The sequence below is a fragment of the Pocillopora verrucosa genome, chromosome 2, assembly GCF_036669915.1.
Source record: "Pocillopora verrucosa isolate sample1 chromosome 2, ASM3666991v2, whole genome shotgun sequence".
Taxonomy (NCBI): domain Eukaryota; kingdom Metazoa; phylum Cnidaria; class Anthozoa; order Scleractinia; family Pocilloporidae; genus Pocillopora; species Pocillopora verrucosa.
Window position 1 is genome coordinate 2,450,740 of NC_089313.1, and position 19,100 is coordinate 2,469,839.

Consider the following 19,100-nt stretch of genomic DNA (forward strand, 5'->3'; position numbering starts at 1 on the left):
GTCGTGAGAATGTGTGCTGGTTCTGTTTGATTAAATTGATTCCTTCATTTCTAACAAGACTCGCTAATAAATCGTGCGAGGGGCGAAACCGCTCACGCTTGGCTTAACGAAGAAGGGGAAAAGTGTTGAAATACAGTGATTTTTTCCGTATCACTTACGTCCTTACTTTTACCAGTGGCAACGTTTCATCAGTTGTCAAGTGATTTTACCTGCATCAAACATAAGGTAAGTTCCCTTATTCAAGCAAGGTGTTGCAATTTTCTGCTCATTAAATTGTGAACTTCAGTTTCTTTAAACCAAGAGTTCGTATTCCGGTTTACAAGGAAATGTTGTGACGTCATTTGAGGTTACTGCGGTTAAAGGCAATCATTCGCGCCCTTTTTTATCACAACCATGATACACAGAAAACAATTGTTCAAAGATAACTTTAGAAGCTATAGAGAAATCTCAACGCTTTTATTTTGTTTATCCTCTCGGCTGTTGTTATCTGTTAGTTTACCTTCTTGTTTTGGAACCGATATAGCGCTTTGTAAAAGGAAAAGTATGTCATTACATTATCAGATATTTTAAGTACCACGTGACCTAAGCGATTTGAAACACGTCGATCAAAAACAAACACGTTGACCCGCCAGGTGCTGGGGTTTAGCACACGTTTTGGCGATTGCGTCAAAATTTCACTATTCTACGTGAAAACTGTTATTCCGCGCTCACCGCTGTGTTCTTCGTCGGTTAAATCGCTTATTCTAGCAGTTAGCACCTCCAAGGATAGATCAGTGTTTCATTCAGCAATCCTGGTGGTCTTTTAGCGAGGTAAGGCGATTTTTTCACAATTGATTACACGTTCCTTCCTACGTGAAATGTGATGTCAAGTTACCGTACCAGCGGTTGTTTCCCTTGATTTCTTCCGCTTGCTTCCCCAAGCGTTTTCAACGAGTTTACTCCTTTCTAAAGAGAATTATCACCGCAGCTAAGACATTCCTTGTATACTGAGTAATTTTTGGTCTTTTCGGGAGTTTGAAAAGTTACTCGGCAACAAGAATGCCTCAACAATACGGTACGTGAATAATTCTTCGTCAAAACGTGAACGATCGACGACCATATTTAGTAATCACATGCCACGTTCCTCGCAAACTCGTTTATTTCGTTTTTCTCGCTGTTAACCAATGTCAGTGAGTCATTTTCTTTTTTTTTTTCTGTCATTGAAAAGAGTTTTCGCTTTCCCACGAGTGGTAAATCTTGTGTTAAATGGATAGCATGCAATGGTTCACGTTTAGTGTCTTTCCGCCATTCTTGGCGTTCTTGTGATTTTTCGCCTGTCTGTATCACCAGTGTGGAACAGATATGCCTTACCAGATTACAATATGCGTAATTCCTGGCTTTCGTACGTTAATTTGACTGAAAAAGGAGAAGAGAGCTTTTTACTGCCTAAACTCCTTGTAGCCTTTAAAAGAAATTGCACGTGCCAGAACTGTACATTGAACATTAATTTCGGTCATCGAAGTCGCTTTGTCGATTCGTTGATAGAAGATTCTGACTGATGAAATTACTTCGTGGCTGAGTCATTCTCTTAAGGGTATAGTCGGTGCTAACTTGCGTGTAAATATCATTTTTTAGGACAATAATCATCAAGGTTTGTTTTTTTTTTCCTCCGATAAAGTAAGTTAAACACGTGTTATTTCGTTAGTTGATGTGCACATGCACGCGTAGCAATCTCCTCTGAAAGCTCATTAACATTTTCGGAAAAAGAAAATAACAGCTCTATCTACTTTTCCATCGTAAGTACGCTCGCGAGAATTCAGTTTAAATTGAGGTCCAAGTTTCAGGTGATGATTGTGAAGTTAAATTCCGCTTTCGACTTAACAAGAAAAAGTGCGCGATTTCGGTCGTTGGCTCGTACTCGTAACTGTTGCTAAGGGAAATTTGGATCGTCCGAAATTTTTTGATCGATAGAATTTTAGCAACGGAAACATTTGGAATTTCTGGTCCGATGTGCGTTAATGGTTGACCTTTACGTCCGGTTCTAGAAAACGTTTTATAAACTAAGTATTTTGACGATATCTTCCATATCGAACTCCTATCATACCCGGAAAAAGACGATTGCTGATTTAATCCAAACGCTGTGCTCCACACTTCCCACGAACGGTTAGAAATCAAATTTTTTTTGGTCGTTAAACGCGAAATCTTTGAAAAGTTTCTAGAAAAATTAATTATGCATAGTCTAAGCAAGTATTTGTTCGATCAAATCTTCCTTCTGCTTAATTAATTTTGGGGTAGATTAATACCAATCTTGGCGCACAGTTTTGTGTTATTTAGCCAGGGATCTTGGTTTTAAGTCGGTTTTGTAAAAGCAAGGTGGAGCATAAGGTTATTATAGCAAAGATGTGGTATTTTAATTTAATGACTTGCTTTATCTGACATGTTTCTAAGACTAAGGTCAAACGTTGTACTTCACATGAGGCGAACATCATTCAGCCAATTAACATGTTGCAAAATGTGGTATTAACCCCTTTAAGGAATTTGGATCATTTGAATCAAGTTACATAGCTGGTATAGCCACAGACAAAGCTGAAGACCGGCTCATTATAAAAGCTGATTATTACGTTAGCAAAGACAAATGCGTAGATGGCATTATGTTGGAGTGTGCACAATGTTTTTGTAAATTCTTGGCATTTGGGTGAGTTCATGGAGATTTGATTCAACATTTGACTCAGCAAAACAACCATGTACATTTGGGTTGGCTTTGAGGTATAAATTCAGTGGAATATAATCTTGGATTTAACCAGTGATTCAAGTGAGGTTATCAAGTTTTTCAATCTGGGATAACAAAATAAATCAATGTCTGTACATTTGGATTTAATTAGAACAAGATGCATTTAATAGACACCTCGAAGTTACATTTCTTGAATGCAATGGTACAGTGATAGATGATTTTGGGTTGTTTGATGTATATTAGTTCTGGAAACAGTTAGTATTTGCCAAAAGCTAAGTATACGCCTGAAATTAAAGATTTGTGTTCTTCCATAATGATAAAGTTTTTTGAAAGTTCTTGTTGTAAATAAATTTTTTTTTTCAGTCCAACTGTGATGTTGTGAATCATTGTTAAAATCAAGAAGGACTTTGCTACTAAGAAATATCATTCCAGATATGATACAAAGGTATGTTCTGATGAAAACCTTGATAACTATAGAAGTGTGAAGATGTGCTAGGTGTCTAGATATGAATAAATTTTTAATTATTAATGTTGCGCAACATAGCTCTTGTGTAAGGAAAGGTCTCTATAATAATTTATAAAGGTGTTGATAGCCTTCTGGGCTACATGACAATTTCTTCTACCAGCACATTATGTTGCTAGTTGGTCTTCATGCAAGGCAATAAAGTTTATAAAATATTTGCAATTATTTGATTTAAAGATGCACCATCATTGACATTTAGATGATGCCATTGCACCACAGGATGTTCTATTCTGTCTGGTTCACGTAATTTCGCAATAGTTGTGTATACAGATTTCCTAGCGAGGCAATCAACTCTTCCCATTTATCTTTCCATAAAGGAAAACAGCAGGAAAAAAAGCAACTTTAAAATCTAATTCCCAAAGGGCAATCTACATGTCATTTTCTTCTTAGTCTTGTGATACTGATCTCCCTTTGCCCCATTTTCTACAGCTTAGTGGTCATTTTGAACAGTCACGTACACTGCTTATGAATAATTAAGTAAAAAAAAAAATTTAGTGTCAGTAATTCTGGAAAGTTTGAACTGTTTAATTAGAAAAATTTAACAGCTGACCACACTCACTAAGTTAGAGACTTCAGCTGAGACAGTCACATTCTGTGGCTTTGTTGTGAGTGCCAAGGGGTTTAGTGGTTTGTCGAAAAAAAGCATGAACATTCACATGTACATTTGTAAATATGTTAAACAGACAACAATGAAGACTGCATCAATCAGCAAGTGCTATGGACATGCAATCAAAGTTGAATGTTTAGTCTGAAGTGTTTCTTTCAATTCTTCCTCGTTTTGTATTTGGACGTGACCTACTGAATAGTTGCCACTTTTGTGGTGGAGGTAATTGTCAACCAGAGTTGCTTTATCAATCAATGTACTGTTTTGTGTTAATCTAGAAAATTAAGTCTTCAAAGAGTCCATGCAGAGATTGAGATTGAAGGGGATCAAATAACAGAGAATGATGATCATGGCATGCCAGTAAAAACAAACAGGCAGATCTCAAAAGGTGGGAATGAAGAGAGTCATGAAGAGGGTAAAGCTGTGAATGAGGATGAAGCTAGAAATGTGGCCAAGGATAATGAAATGGCAGATGGAGATGTTATTGGTGTTGAAGAGGCCCAGAGTCCTCAAGAAATAGCTGAACAAGGTATGATATATACAGGCATGCTTTCACAAGGTGTGTTTATCCCACACACTCTAACATAAGTATCCATATTTTTCATGCTCTTCTCTATTTCTTTTGTTATTGTCACAGTGAAATAATTAAAGGTTACTTCCTGCCTTCATGGGTGTCTTGGGAAAAAATCTGTATGTGCACTAGTTTCACTAAAATCCTAACAAACTATACATAAGAAGAAAGCTTAATAACTGCAGTTTAAGATAACAATATAATTCAAGCAACTTTTTTTTTATGGAAGTGTCAGGAGCTGGTACATGTAAGGCGTCAAATGACCAAAGGTTCTTCTATTGAATTTATTGGGTATCAGATGCCACAGCACAAGCAGAATGGCTGCTCAGTCTTATTCACAAGGCATCAATCAACAAAAGCCTGTTAGGCTTTTTCGTTATTCTGATTGGTTGTCTAGATATCGGCATCTTAAGTTGGAGTAGCTCAGAATATGTGAAGCATGTTGCGTAAATGGACGTCACAGGACACATATTTCAAATATCGAAATTTCTCGACACTTTTCTTTGTCATTTTTCTTGGAATGTTTTGGCGAAATATGACAATAATGGGTAGAATCTATATACTCTATAAATTTACTCAAAGGGGTTGTATTCCTCCCAAAATCAAATGCATGAGTTAAGCTCATAAAGATTTGTAAACAACTCGCACGATGCCAGGAGATTTTCTTGCCTCCAGAAACCACAAACCAATGGGACAACAGGACTTTCTGACATCAATGATGATGGATCAAGATTTCCCATAAAAAGTAACCCATTGCAACATATTTCTTTTTATCTTGATCACTGAGTAGAGTGTTGAGGAGTACAACACAATAGTAAGCAAAGTTGCCAAAGGCAAAGGAAAAACTGGCAGTAAAAGGAGAAAATGCGCTGAGGAGCAAGACAATGAATTGACAGACAACTTTCAAAATTTACAATTCAAGGCGATCATTAATGTTTTTATGTCAAGGCCTACATTAAGAGAGGGAAACCTTGTTTTTAATATCATGCATGGCAAATCTTGGTTTGACGGTGAGTTCTTTGTTCAAAATCTGGACGCCATCATGGAGCTCCACTAGTACCAGAATGGTACTCATTCTGTCTTATTTGGGCCTGTTTTGTTTTGTTTTTTTTCCTTGTTTTGTTTATTACTAAGGACTTTCTTTTGCTTTTGATTTTTCCAAGAGCATAGATTTTTCCATAGGCAAAGAGCTTCCATGTGTGAGTTTTGTAAAGTGTGCAGTGCAAGAAAATATGGAAATAACATGAAAATCTAACCACAGCATGAGTGGTTGCCGCAAAAATTTCCCTTGAGGATTCACCAAGGTCAGAGATTATGACACCTTCCTGATTAACTTTTATTTGAAAATACGTTTTTCAAAATAACTCGGTTGCCTTTAAAGATTTCAGAAATTTTTTTCTATGGAAATGTTTGGTTGAATGTTTGAATTCATTTTAGTTAAATAAAAGAAAAGTTGATTTTTGGAGGGCTCTGAAGGTTGGAAGTAACCTTAACAATAAAATCTTCTTTGGCTAGCAATCAATCAATCAATTGATCAATAAACTTTATTTACCCTCGAATTTACAGTGTAGCACTCGGGTGCTAATATCTTTGTGCAAACTACATTAATAAATAATTATAATAAAAAGATTAATTCTATAACAAATAGGATAACGAACTACCTAGACAACTAACTAGCAAATCATCTTGATGTAGAAAGGTTTGCAGTTCCTGCCCTTTTAAGTAAATTATTGCACCCAGTAGATAACAGTCGTCGAAAAGAAGTAAAATCAGAAATAGTGCAATGATGGTCAGGAGGAGAATTCCAAGATATTGCTGCCAAGTAACTAAAGGAATTGACACCATAAGAAGTGGTCAATGGTTTAGGCAAACAAAGTATATTATGTCCTCTTATAAAATAGGTGTTAGAGGGCAAGTGAAACATATCTTTTAAATATCTTTGATAATCAGAAAAATGTAGACATTTAAAAATAGTAAGAATCATGTTTTGTAAATGCTTGTCCTTAAGGTTTACAGTTCCTGCCCTTTAAGTTAATTAATTTAAATCAGAGTTAAAATCCTTGAAAATAAATCGAAGAATACGTTTGTTTAAAAGATCCAATTTATCAGAATCTTGTTTACTAGAGAAATGCCACACCATAGAACAATAATAAAAGTGAGGAAGTATAAATGCCTTATAAAGATGTAGCATGGTTTCAGTAGACATCAGCTTGCCGAACCTTGTCATAACGCTAAACTGATTGTTTACCTTTTTACACATAGAGGACACATGTTGCTTAAACATAAGATCTTTGTCAATTGTAACGCCAAAAAGTTCCTCTGAGTCATTTACTGAGAAATTAAACTGATGATCAGTTTTTCCTAGTATCATCCCTTGGTGTTTGCTGGGATTTGCTATCATTCCATTGATCTCATACTAGGCATTTGCTGAGCTTACCTCACGCAAGATACACCTTTCAAAGATACTAGATCCGTATCTGCAGTGTAGAATTTATCATCATCTGCATACATATTTAATTGTACAGCAATCATTTCTTCTATTCTAATGATCTTAATGAATGATTCAACAGTATCATTGTACAGAGAAATTAGATGCTGGTTACTCTTAGGATTTATAGGGATAAGTTGTATTTTACCAATTCTTTACCCATAAGGACTTACTCAGCAAGCAGTGAACTTTAGACTCTATTACAATGGTGGTGAGTCTTATGGTCAGGTGATAAGTTTTCTTCTAAATCTCACAACTAGTTAAAAAAATCTTTGATTTGCTAAAAAATATTCCTATTCTTATGCTAGAGTCACCTTCCAACACAGCTGGTGGTGTAGATGACTCACCTCAAGAGGCCAATGGTGGGTCAAAACGACTTCGCATGTACAAGTGTGAACGGTGCAATTCACAGTACATGGGTCTGGCCATGTTACGGCAGCATTGCCGAGATGTCCATGGTGATCAGAAATATTACAAGTGTCATGTTTGTGGTAAGCTGTTTAGCCATCCAAGCAGCCGTAACATCCATTTAAGGTTGCACTCTGGAGAGAAGCCTTACAAATGTAGCACTTGCGGCAAGCAGTTCAGGGTGTCTTCCCATCTGAAAGACCATGTTAGGGTGCATACGGGTAAGTTAATTGGATAAATGGATGGTTAGTGGGACTTGTGAGTCAAAATGTTCAGGTTTAAGACTTGACTGGGTCATTGTGTTGTGATCTATAGCAAGATGATGGACAAAATACTGACCCCCAGTCCATGGACTACCCTGATAGACTACTAAAGTGGACTATCTTGAAATGGATGAACCCTACGAAATCTTATTTTAAATGAGTTCTATTAAAAGCACGGCTATGTATATACTTACACTGCACATGCCTTTGTTATTTGCATGAAGTACTTTTTAGTCAGAGTCAGAGTGGGCAATGGTAATGAATCATATCAGCAGTCTACTGAGTTTCATTACCTTATGTCACCTCTTTAATGATGAGTCATGTTGCTTCTGCTTCAAGCTTCTACTCACACTCGTAAACATGTTAGCTCTTGTTTAGAGCAATAGCAACTCGTTGGGTTCTACAACATGCTATGGTGTTGTGTTTCACTTTCAATTATCTTGCTGCTGTAAATTACATGAATCATTGAATCTAGAGATGGTAGAGTGTGAAGAATGGCTGATGTGCATGGCAAATATCTGCATTTAGTATATATACTGAAGTACAAGACAGTGAATATTATTATTGATTTCTCACCTTACTTCATGACTTATACTGCAGGAAGGAACATGACTTTGAGCTACTTTATATATATGTTTTTTATTTTATAGGGGAGCGTCCATATATTTGTGATATTTGCCACAAGGGGTTCAAGCAGTCAAGTGACTTGAAGAAGCATCGGCGTACCCATACCTTGGATAAACCATACAAGTGTCCTATCTGCCCATCAGCCTTTACCCGTTCACACCACTGTCGAGGCCACATCAATTCTGTGCACAAGTTCTTCAAGTGTGTTGTTTGCAGTGCCTTGTTTACCTCTGAGGAAGCATTTGAACGTCATAAAGAACTCCATCCCTCTGTATTATTAGACCAAGGAGAGCCAGAGCAAAAAATTCCATCTAACAGGAAGGCAATGAGTCAAGTAGCTGTCATGTCTGAGAGGTCTGAATCTGGAGATAACATGAACCAACAAGACAGGGAATCAATTGAAAAAAACCTTAAATTGGATGCAGCCAACCAGTTACTTGAACTGCACAAGACAATGCAGCTAAGGCCTTTGCCGAGCAGTACCCCAGGAAGTGGATCAGAGACAATGTCAGATTCAGGGGATGAGGCAAGTCTCAAGCAGTTGTCACCACCAAGCCAAAGCTTACCTGTTGGACCACAACCTCCAGCTGCAGTAAGTCCTAGTTTGATCCGTCAAGAAGTTGCAAACATGTCACTGTCAAGCACAAGTCACATGGAGCAGGCACATGTCGTTCCACCTGAAATGGCTCATGAGGGTGCAAAGTTTGAAGTGCCTCCAAGTTTGCACATGATGTATAACCGTAATGTACAGCCTAAGCTCCAGCAGGAAAAGGATTATCTTCGACTGCCTTTTCAATATTCCAGTTATCAAGGGAATAAAAATTTATCTTTATCTGATGCAGAAATGTATAGACATGCAGCTAGCTTTTCTTCTCTGAAAGTGCAAACAAGCCATTTGGTCAATGGCAACCACTTTGTTAATGACAGTGCTTCCCAGCATATTTTGCGTTCCCCTGAAAAGTTTGATTCACAAAGCCAGAGAAGGGATCACAGCAATTTTAGTGAAAACATCTCAAAGAGAGAGGAACTTCCACAGGATGACAGTGCAGTGAGAAAGTCTCCAGAGAGAACAAACAATGTGGCTTGTCATCGGGTGTCCGTCATTCAGTATCACTCTAGTGCACAAACATCCTCAAATGATGGAAGAAATGAAGAAAATTTGATCAAAGATAATTCACAAGAGACATCAAAAGCTTTGAAAAGTAAAATAAATGATCATCTACAGAGTAATGAAGAGCAGCAAAGGAACTACAACTTCATGAACAGTATGAAATATTTTTCCAGGATTCCGAGGGAAGGAATTCCATACATACCACTTACCACTGAAAGTGCTCTGGCACTACAGATGTGGAACAAAGAGATGAATGGCCATGCCATAGATTACTCTTGGGCTTTGAAGGAAGCCACAAGGTTGAAAATGCATAGAGAACAAAGTGGGCAGTTACCCCCTCCAAAGCATATGCCAGAAAATGGCCAACATAATTTCTTCTCCCACAAAGATGTGCAGCCATCAGCAGATATCTACAATTCTACTTCACCAGCAGTGCAAGAGAGATCAGTTGAGAGGTTGAAGTACTTAGCAAGAGAACATATCAAGGTGAAGGACATGGAAGGAGACACAAGAAGGGAGACAAAATCACCTGTTGGTGGAAATGATTCTGAGACATCTGATACGTCAGACTCTGGCGATGTTCTTCAACCTGGGAAAGTGTTGGCAAATTCTGAACAACAGTCTTTATCTTCTGAGCCCTTAGGTAAGCAGAGTTTTGTGTAATTTTTTACCAGAATCAGCCACTTGTGAGAGTTACTGACCCGACAGAGTGTATTTCACATGTATTTAATTTTAATTTAAGCTTTAGGTCCTGGTTTGCATGTTTGGGATCAAATCTGGGGTGATTATGGTTATTTTTTTGTAAGGCAAGACACTGTACCCTTAGGATTTGGTCTCAAGTTAGGGATGTCCAGCTTTTTAAGGTTTCAAGAAATGCAACTTTTTAAGTCACTGCTAACAAAGTTAGTTGTGTTAGGCATTCAGGCTCTTTTGGAGCAAACTTTCTTATATCTTTCTTCTTTTTTGGTCTTCATAGACCAGAGATCCTCTCCAGAGAGCGCTATTCACCACTGTCAAGTCTGCAAGAAGACGTTCTCCCGCTCTAGCCTACTTAAGCAGCATTCGGTCATCCACATGGGAAACAAGCGCTTTAAATTCCGCTGTGAAGTTTGTGGCAAGATGTTTCGGACACGCAGTCATCTGCGGGATCATACTAGAATACACACAGGTTTGTCTGTCATCTTTTGTAGTTGTAAAATACTTTTCACTAATTACAAACTTCAGTGTGTTCACTTAATCACCAGTTGCCAAGTAAAATGGTGCCCTTCTTCAGCAAAGCCTAGAATGTTCTAAAAAATATATGCTGTTATTTTATTAAAGGTGAGAGACCTTTCAAGTGTCACATTTGTGAAAAAGCCTTCAAACAGTCCAGTGACTTAAAGAAACACATCAACCTTCACACAGGAGCAAATCAGTTTAAGTGTGAAGAGTGCAACATGGAGTTCCGTAGAGCTGATGCACTTCGCAAACATAAGCTGGGACACAAAGTGGGGAACATGCCTTGTGGACATTGTGGGAAAAACTTCTTGCACATTAATGCCTTAAGAGCACACAGAGCCATGCATAATGGTAAGGTTTCATTTTACTTCTAACCATATGCTGCTGACATAGTGCAGTTTGAACTTTGTTGGTGGCTTTTAACCTTTTGACTCTTAAGGGTGAACAGCATCTAATTTCTCTTAATAAGGTCAGGAGAATAAAGGAAATGATCACAACTAAAGAAGCTCTCGATTGGTAATTAAATTCTTTTTGTTAACACCTTAGGAAATGTGTAGAGAACAGTATGGAGAATATGCATACTGATGTTAATGCATAAAGAGTTAAGTTTGTTTTACTGACAAGAACGTTCTTTTCTTTATATGAACAGTGCAACCTGTAAAAGCAAGCAGATCCTTTCACCGATGTAACTACTGCTTTAAAACATTTACGAAAGCAGAAAGCTACAAGATACACATTGAAGCACACTCTCGTGAGCAGAATGGAACAGTGGTGCCTTTTGATTGCAAGATCTGTTCCACGAAGTTCCTCTCAGAAGCAGCATTTCAAGATCACATGAACATTCACAACGGAAAGCGGCCTTACAAGTGTTTTGTTTGTGATAAGGAATTTTGCATTGCTGAGCATCTGCAAGATCATGTCCGCCTGCACTCTGATGTGTCATCACGTCATAGGTGTGAGGACGATGGTAATAAATTTAAAAGACCAGATGACCTTTTAAGGCATTCAGCAATTCATGCTTAATGGCAAAGGAGGTTGAAAAGTCAGCCATTGAAAGAAAAATATATTTAAAAAAAAATATTGACTAAAAAAGTTTCTCAGACTAATTACTCCATACATGTGATATCAGTTATCTGAGTACTGATATTTGACCTTTCTGTACAAAACTTTAAAGTTTGGGTGTACGACAATTCTGCTATCTGGATGTTGGAGGCAGTGTAGTATTATGAAGGTTTCATAAGAGCAAAGGACAAAATGAGTTACATCCAAGGATAGCAGTGCGAAAAAGTTATGGTATGAAATATTAGCTATAACAAATAATTATTAATAATAATTATTAATATATTTTGAACTTAAGATTATCATAATTATTATTATTGGCTGGCTCACTGTCAATGATATTTTAGGAAAAAAGTTATTGATGCTGATTAAAGGCAAGACTTCATTTACTTTTTAAACTAAGTTCATCATTTGTACAGTGTAAATATCAGGAGAGCACTTTGACATCAAGGATTGCTGGTATAGAATCTAGGCCCCTTTTGGCATCCCATTTCTGGACACCTTTTTTAAGGGTCCAGAACTAAAAATTGGACACCTGAAAGGAGGGAATTTTGCCCACCTCCAGAAAAAGGACTGTTGTCAAGATGACTCTCTGTGGAAAGAGCAAGGGTGTGCCTTGTGATGAATTACCAATACTTTGATCACAAATTTTATCAATCACTGTTTATTTATAAAGTTATTACACTGAAGGAAGATTATTTAGTCTAGTTTCTTTGACCAAAAACCTGCACATGCCACAAAATTTGGTTGGTTGGGTTTAGTTATTGCCATGTGTCACAAATCAGACATACTCAATCAAACATGCACCTTTGTAATGAAGCTACTGATAAGTAAAACTAAAGTTTTCATGCTTCAATTTTCTTTATGTGGTTGGCACAAAATTACAGGTGACTTGGTTGTTTCTAAATAACATTGATTGATCAACCAGGAACTTGGAGCCAAGCTCAGAGATTTTCACTTCTTTGAAATGATCATTACTAACAACTCTTCAGCGAAAGATAGATGAAAAATGCATACTATTATATGCCACAGTTTTCTTTAATTGTGTGCTTAACTATCTTTTACATTTTCCAGGAAATATGTAGTCTTTTAAAACTAAATAGCTTTATGAGATGTTCTATTCCTGTCTGCAAAATAATATTTTCTCAGTTTGGTCAATTACTTTGCCAACTGAACAGTTCACATTATTGAAAGTTTATTGTCAACCACATAGATTGTGGTCACAGTTTGCATTAATTTATTGAGTTAAATAGTGTTATTTAGTCGGCAGGCCGACTTTTAGTATTATTAATTGTAACTTCTTACAGTAATTTTAATTTATAATTGTGTCCAGTCATGTGATGCTCAATTTGAAAATGGATAAAACTGTGGAACAGAGATCTGATTGTGCATTCTCCCCTCTAGCTGCTTCACATTTCTTTGTAAATTATTTACTAGAATTTGGTGTTAAATCAAGTTAAAAACTTGAATCAGATAAATTTGTGTATTCTTGATACTGGTTCACTGGATAATGTATTGACATTGCAGGAAGAGGTTACATGTAAAACAGTTATGGAAGTTAAAGGGTTAAATGCAAGTATTGAAAGTAATTTTTTTAAATCAGGTCTAAATTCTTTAACAGGTTTCTTTAGTCTTTCCAATCTGTGTTCTGTTTCACAGCTCAGAAAACCATGATCACCAGATAAATTTGTGAAATTTTTTTTTGGTTCCAAGAAAAAGCAAATCAGACAACAAAAACCCGAATGACAAACTGCAAGTGTATTTAGGAAAAGTTTTGAGGTCTGCTTGTGTGTCCTGAACTTTATGGTCATGTGATTGTTCAGGATACAATTGACTTATTCAAGTCAAATCAAAGTGTTTGTGGTTTACTTAGTATCAATGTAACTGTGATTATGATACATGATGTTTGGTGTTTATCAAGCTTCCCTGCTGGTGAAATTTCATCTCTCTTTGAGCAGGTAAACCTCAGTCTAAATTTTTAACCAAAAACACCTTGTCTGGTCTTGAAGCACTTTAAGGCATTAATTAGAAACAATCCCATGTGATATTTAATGATCTGGTAAATATATGCAAGACTCTAATTTTTTTTTACCCTAGCTGGCCGAAACTGGCCGTAATGGAAATTATCTTGGATTAGTTCACTCTAAGAGGTTTTAAATATACTGTAAGACTCTCTAATTGTACTAACTTTGGATGGTAGACTTTGTTGTCTGCATGTTGAGAATGAGTGCAATAAATCAGTGACACCTGATATTTACTACCTTTTGATATTTTATTGTCTCATCAACCCTCGTGATTTACCTTGTTTTTTTCAAGAATCTGTGTGGGCATGAAGTTATCATCAGTTTGTTTTACATTTCAAGAACTCTAGCAGATAGCTTCTTTCTTTCCATCCCCCCTAACTCCATACCTCCCTTCCCAACCCTTCTAAGTACTCTCTGGATTACTTTCTCATACTGTATTTTTTACACTGCTATTCAGTGGTATGGAGTATACAGTCTCCATTTTGGTAGGGGAGGGGAGGGCTTGGTCTTAGTAGTTGAGTACTCTATTGATCATTAGCAAACCTAACATGCTAAATTTATACAATGTCATGAGGGAGCAGAGATGGTACAGAGGAAAGAGTGCCTGACTCCCATTGCTGTGGCTGAGTTATTCTCAAACCCGGTATCATGTGGGTTGAGTTTGCTGTTGGTTCTTGTCCTTGTTCTGAGGGTTTTCCTCTAAGTTCTTCAGTTTTCCTCCCCCCACAGAAACCAACATTCCAAATTCTATTTCAACCTGGAGAAAGTGGACAAGAAGAGCCACCTTATGGAATGTTCACTGCTAAAATTCAGTCCATTCCCCATTAAGCCACACGTGAAATTGCAGATATCAAAGAATCAGACATTGCTCTCTTAGTGTTCTTTTATTGAGGGTGGGTACATGTACACATAAATAACTGCAACGTAAGAAACTTTGAGTAAAACATGACACTCTCTCTACTAGAGAACCACAATCTAAGATAATAATAACTTACACTTGCACTCTGTACCCTGTAAATATCATACCCTAAAAATCACTCTTAACAATGTGGTTTTGAAAAATATCTCCAAATGCAGTGTTTTATGGAACCATTTCACGTCTATGCAAATGTAGCCCACCTGAGGGGCAAATGAAACTTACCTGAGTAAACATCAAAGAAACAAAAAAATCACTTTCTACTATTTTTTCCAATGGTTCGGCTTCATTTGCATGGACCTGAAATGGGTCTGTCTACTGATAAATATTCTATTGACATATACAGCAATGGTAAAATGTATTAATTATAACTTGTTATTATTTGTACATTTAAAAAAAATATTTGGGCCAGCTGCATGCCTAACCCTTACACATGAAAGCGTGCTATGAAAGGAGAGGTGCCTTGGGTACCTCTGATTCATTTGTCAATCAACTGTCATGGCATGCAGACCTCTATATTCAAAACAGCTTGAGCTGCAGCCAATCTAAAGGGAGTGAACAGACAGAATTAATTTGTTGAGATTTACATTTCCTTCATCCAATCAATGTTTATTTGTTACAGTGAATTTGATATTCAAATGATCTGCTTTGCCATGGCATAACATCACCACAGCATAATTTGCATTTGAGCTGAAACCAAGGGGCAGAGTCAACCTATTTATAGTGTGCCTTTTTTTTTAACATGTATCTTCTCCCTGTAATATCAATACATTATCTAGCAAATAGGTAGAGAGAACACTACTTGTGGGTGTTAAGGGCTGACCAGTATGGTAGTGAAGGTAAAGAATGTGGAATTTAAAGCATGGAGGAGGCGCTGACTTTTCCCTTGGGTGCTAATACTTCCAGCATAGCTGATGTCATTGCTGGAAGATCATACACATGCTGCCAGTTCCAATCCTTCCTTGCATTACTGTCTTCTAGAACCTGAGGCCAACTATCAGCTGCAAAAGAACAAAGTTCCATTTTAAAAATCTTTCTATTGATTATTCGGGATAATTGTTTTTAAAGTCAGTATCTACATTCTCCATACTCTTCTCTACACATTTCCATTGATACTGACATGGAGAATTCGTTTATCGATCAAAGCTCCATGGGTTGGCAATCATTGTCTCTATTCTCATGATCTTACTGAATGATTCAGCAGAATTTCTGTGGGGAGAAATTAGATGCTGGTCACTCCTGGGGTTTAAAGGATTAATTTCTTCTCCACTTACACCCAACCCCCTCCCCTCATGCAAAGTCTTTAAACCTTTAACTCCTGTAAGTGACCAAGACAGAATTTCTCCTTACAATGTTGATACAATATCAACCAGACAAGTGATGACAGTCAATATATCAATCAGACAAGAAAACTATCAATTTGGGGATAATTAGTCAATCTAATACTTAATTCTCTTAACTAACATTATAAGAGTTGTATGGTTGACAGTAAGGAGAACTACAAATTTGGTCTGGGAGTTGGAGGGTTAAACCTACCTATAGCCTGTCTTTCATCAGGTTCATATTCCATTTTCAAAGTTGGAATGAATTTTCGTATTGCACCAGCCAGCTCTTCAGGTGTGAAGCTTATGGCACTGATATTATATGTGCGCAAATTCAACTTATCTGAGGGTGCCTCTAACAACTCAACAGTTGCTCGTAAGCAATCTGGGAGATATATCATTGGCATTCTTGTATCAGGGCGCAGATAACATTTGTATTTGCCAGTTCTTAAGGCCTCATGGAAAATGTGGACAGCATAGTCTGTAGTACCACCCCCTGGGGCAGTCTCAGCTGAGATGACCCCTGGAAATCTGGCTGAGCGGAAATCCAAACCAAACTTGTGATGGTAGTACTGTTAAAGAGAGCACAAAGAAAAAAAATGGTAACTGAATGATGTGAAAAATAACAATGATGACAAGAATTATTGCAGGTAACTGATAAAACAAACAAAAAACAAGAACAAAATTTTTGACTGATCAGTAGAAAAGATTTAAAACTTCATGGGTACCTCTCCAAGAAGTTCCATATGAACTTTGGAGACCCCATAGATGGTCTTTGGCCTCTGAACTGTCACATCAGGGGTGGGGTTTGATGGAGTTTCAGGACCAAATGCTCCGATTGTGCTTGGGCAGAACAGCCTCAAGTTATTTCTGCGGCACAGTTCAAAGATATTGTGAACACCTTCAACATTTACTTGTAGTGCTTGCGACACATTCTGTTCACCCACAGCACTAAGAATAGCACTGAAATGAACCAGCCAATCAATGCGTTCATTGACGACAATGGACTGAAGGTTTTTTAAGTCCAGGATGTCAGCATAAATGTATGGACCTGTCAGCATGGCATAAAAAAAATTATCATTTAATGTATATATAAAAGCTACTAAACTGAGGCAGAGCTACTGAACAAAGAGAAAGTGTACTTTAGGCCCAAATTTGTAATTTTCTTGTCACTGCATTTGGTAGAAGATATTCACAGTGCCCTCTTTGATCTTGAATACATCAATGTATTAATTCATAATTCTTACTGAAAAAAAAAAAACATTCAGTAAAGGAAATGATCACCAACTAATGAAGCTCTTGATTGTTAAACAAGTTCTCCATGTCAGCAACTTAGAAAGTGTACAGAGAACGGAATGGAGAATATGCAAATTGATGTGTGGGATGATAGGGTTTAAAGATATTCAAGTTCAACCAAAAACAATTAATGAAAAATTCAGGGAAGACCGTTCAACACAATGTATGTGAATTAATTGACAACAGGAGAAAGAGCAATTGCCAAACTTACCACTCTCCAAAACATCCCACGATGCTTTTGCAATGTCTGACATGATGACATTATCCCTTCCATACTTCTCTCTGAAGCAATAGAGGAAATAATCACAGTCAAAATTAGCTAATAAGTTACAACCACCTAGTATATTTAATCAGTGTAAAAATAATTCATTCAAAAATTTCTGTCGGATGAAAAAGCATTCTTGGTAACAGATGAGAAATTATTTTTCCTCTTTGTTATCAAAAGTATCCTTAATCCCGATAAATGAACCGACTTCAATTGTTTATGTCTGCCAGACTAAGAACCTTGGAAACTTTCCAATCTTTATGTAGACGTCTGAATAACTAACAATTTCTACAGGTACTACTCTGTAAACAATATATATTCTTACCTTTTTCTAAATAAAGTTTTCCATTACTCATTACAATTGAAAAAAAGGAGGGCCGATAAATGTCAAACTCCTCTTGGAAGAGAAACTCTAATAAAATCATTCACATTGTGTAAAGATATTGAGCAGTGGCTACGGTATTGACTCAGCTGTGCCAAAGGGGAATTAGTACCTTGCTTCAAATCGAACCGATCTCATGCGTTATTAAGCTAGCTTAGTCCAATTGATCTAGCTTGTTGTTGTTCACAACAAGTGACCAACAATTAAAATTTTGACTGAATATTTGTTAACCTCGTCGATATAAATTCCTCGACATTTCTTGCATACTTCAGCGAGTTATTGTTCCGTGTCTAACCACGTTAGTTAAAACGTCACTTTGACGATGCACTTGCTAGTAGAAATAAAGTAAAGTAAGTCAAAGGGAAGATGAATGGAGCGAATGGAATATCGAACCGTAAATAAACTGTATCACGTTGCAACCGCGTGGCATAAAAAAATGTAATTATAAGTTGACTTATTACAAATTATAAGTTGGAACCGAAGACAGGCACTTTTTCGGTTTTCCTTACCTTAAGATTTTAGCAAGACCACGTCCAAGTTGTCCCAAACTACCTGCATAAACAAAAATAATTTGATTATAAAGAATTTGTTATCAAGAAACAAGGACTGATATAAATTTGCGTCCATCTTTAATTTCAAAGTATTGACCCGTGAGGAGATAGCATCAAAGTACGTCTTCACAAAAATGTGTTCGTCGTAGGACGAATGCATTAATAAAACCCACGTTTCTCGTCATTTCCGGGAGTATCTCTCACGTTTCTCTGCTTTAAACGCTTCAAAACAGTTCTTTAATGCTGGATGAACAAAACTTATGATGAAAATTATCCTAAATACAGGGCAACTACGGGGCAGAAGTTAATATTAACTGAAGACTAACACATCGTGAATGACGTACCAGTGATCAAAATTCGCGGGAAATCTTTCTTCGCCGCTGAGTAAAACGTACGCGTCTTTCCAATAACATTCTCGGTCATACAAACAAAGTGGCCCAATCTCAAGTTCTTCGCAAACATTTCTGTCCAAAATCAAAAGGTAAGAACGATATGATATGGTACACCTTAAACGTTGAACTACGGTGGTTACGTGACTGCTTTCCGTGGACTCATGAATTATGTGCGTTTGTTGTGCCTTGGGGCGTTAAGAGGGAGTGCAGGGGGTGTGTTAATTCAATTGACCAATCACGAGTGAGAAGAGGTTATTGAAATGATAGTGCTCACGTGCTCTTTACTATGAATTCATAATAACATGCGTGATCTGTGCGTGAAAACTATATAAGCCACAAGCTTGATTTAGAAACCATAATTAAAAAGTCA

The 19,100-nt window shown here is 37.1% G+C and overlaps 2 protein-coding genes across 12 annotated transcripts; one reads left to right on the forward strand and one right to left on the reverse strand.

The window, feature by feature from the left end:
* LOC131770956 (zinc finger protein 91-like) lies at window positions 1–13,833 on the forward strand. Of its 10 annotated transcripts, XM_059086688.2 has the most exons (9): window positions 629–810; window positions 3,074–3,155; window positions 4,116–4,366; window positions 7,205–7,525; window positions 8,218–9,948; window positions 10,282–10,473; window positions 10,626–10,874; window positions 10,993–11,039; window positions 11,173–11,297. In XM_059086688.2, the coding sequence occupies exons 2-8, from the start codon at window positions 3,145–3,147 to the stop codon at window positions 11,022–11,024; spliced, it is 2,787 nt and encodes a 928-aa protein (XP_058942671.2). In that variant the 5' UTR covers window positions 629–810; window positions 3,074–3,144; the 3' UTR covers window positions 11,025–11,039; window positions 11,173–11,297. The 10 variants fall into 10 exon arrangements, with proteins under 10 accessions (XP_058942668.2, XP_058942671.2, XP_058942663.2 ...); XM_059086685.2 differs by lacking the exons at window positions 629–810; window positions 10,993–11,039 and adding an exon at window positions 1–225 and having other exon boundaries at window positions 11,173–13,833; XM_059086680.2 differs by lacking the exon at window positions 10,993–11,039 and having other exon boundaries at window positions 630–810; window positions 11,173–13,833.
* Window positions 13,834–14,017: 184 nt separating this feature from the next.
* On the reverse strand, window positions 14,018–18,882 carry LOC131770979 (L-threonine 3-dehydrogenase, mitochondrial-like). Of its 2 annotated transcripts, XM_059086732.2 has the most exons (7): window positions 18,683–18,882; window positions 18,297–18,339; window positions 17,352–17,422; window positions 16,573–16,895; window positions 16,059–16,416; window positions 15,346–15,523; window positions 14,018–15,067 (listed from the first exon to the last, which is right to left on the reverse strand). In XM_059086732.2, exons 1-6 carry the CDS (start codon window positions 18,798–18,800, stop codon window positions 15,378–15,380), a joined length of 1,059 nt encoding a protein of 352 aa, XP_058942715.1. In that variant the 5' UTR covers window positions 18,801–18,882; the 3' UTR covers window positions 14,018–15,067; window positions 15,346–15,377. The 2 variants fall into 2 exon arrangements, with proteins under 2 accessions (XP_058942715.1, XP_058942714.1); XM_059086731.2 differs by having other exon boundaries at window positions 14,020–15,523.
* Between the last annotated feature and the right edge of the window lie 218 nt (window positions 18,883–19,100).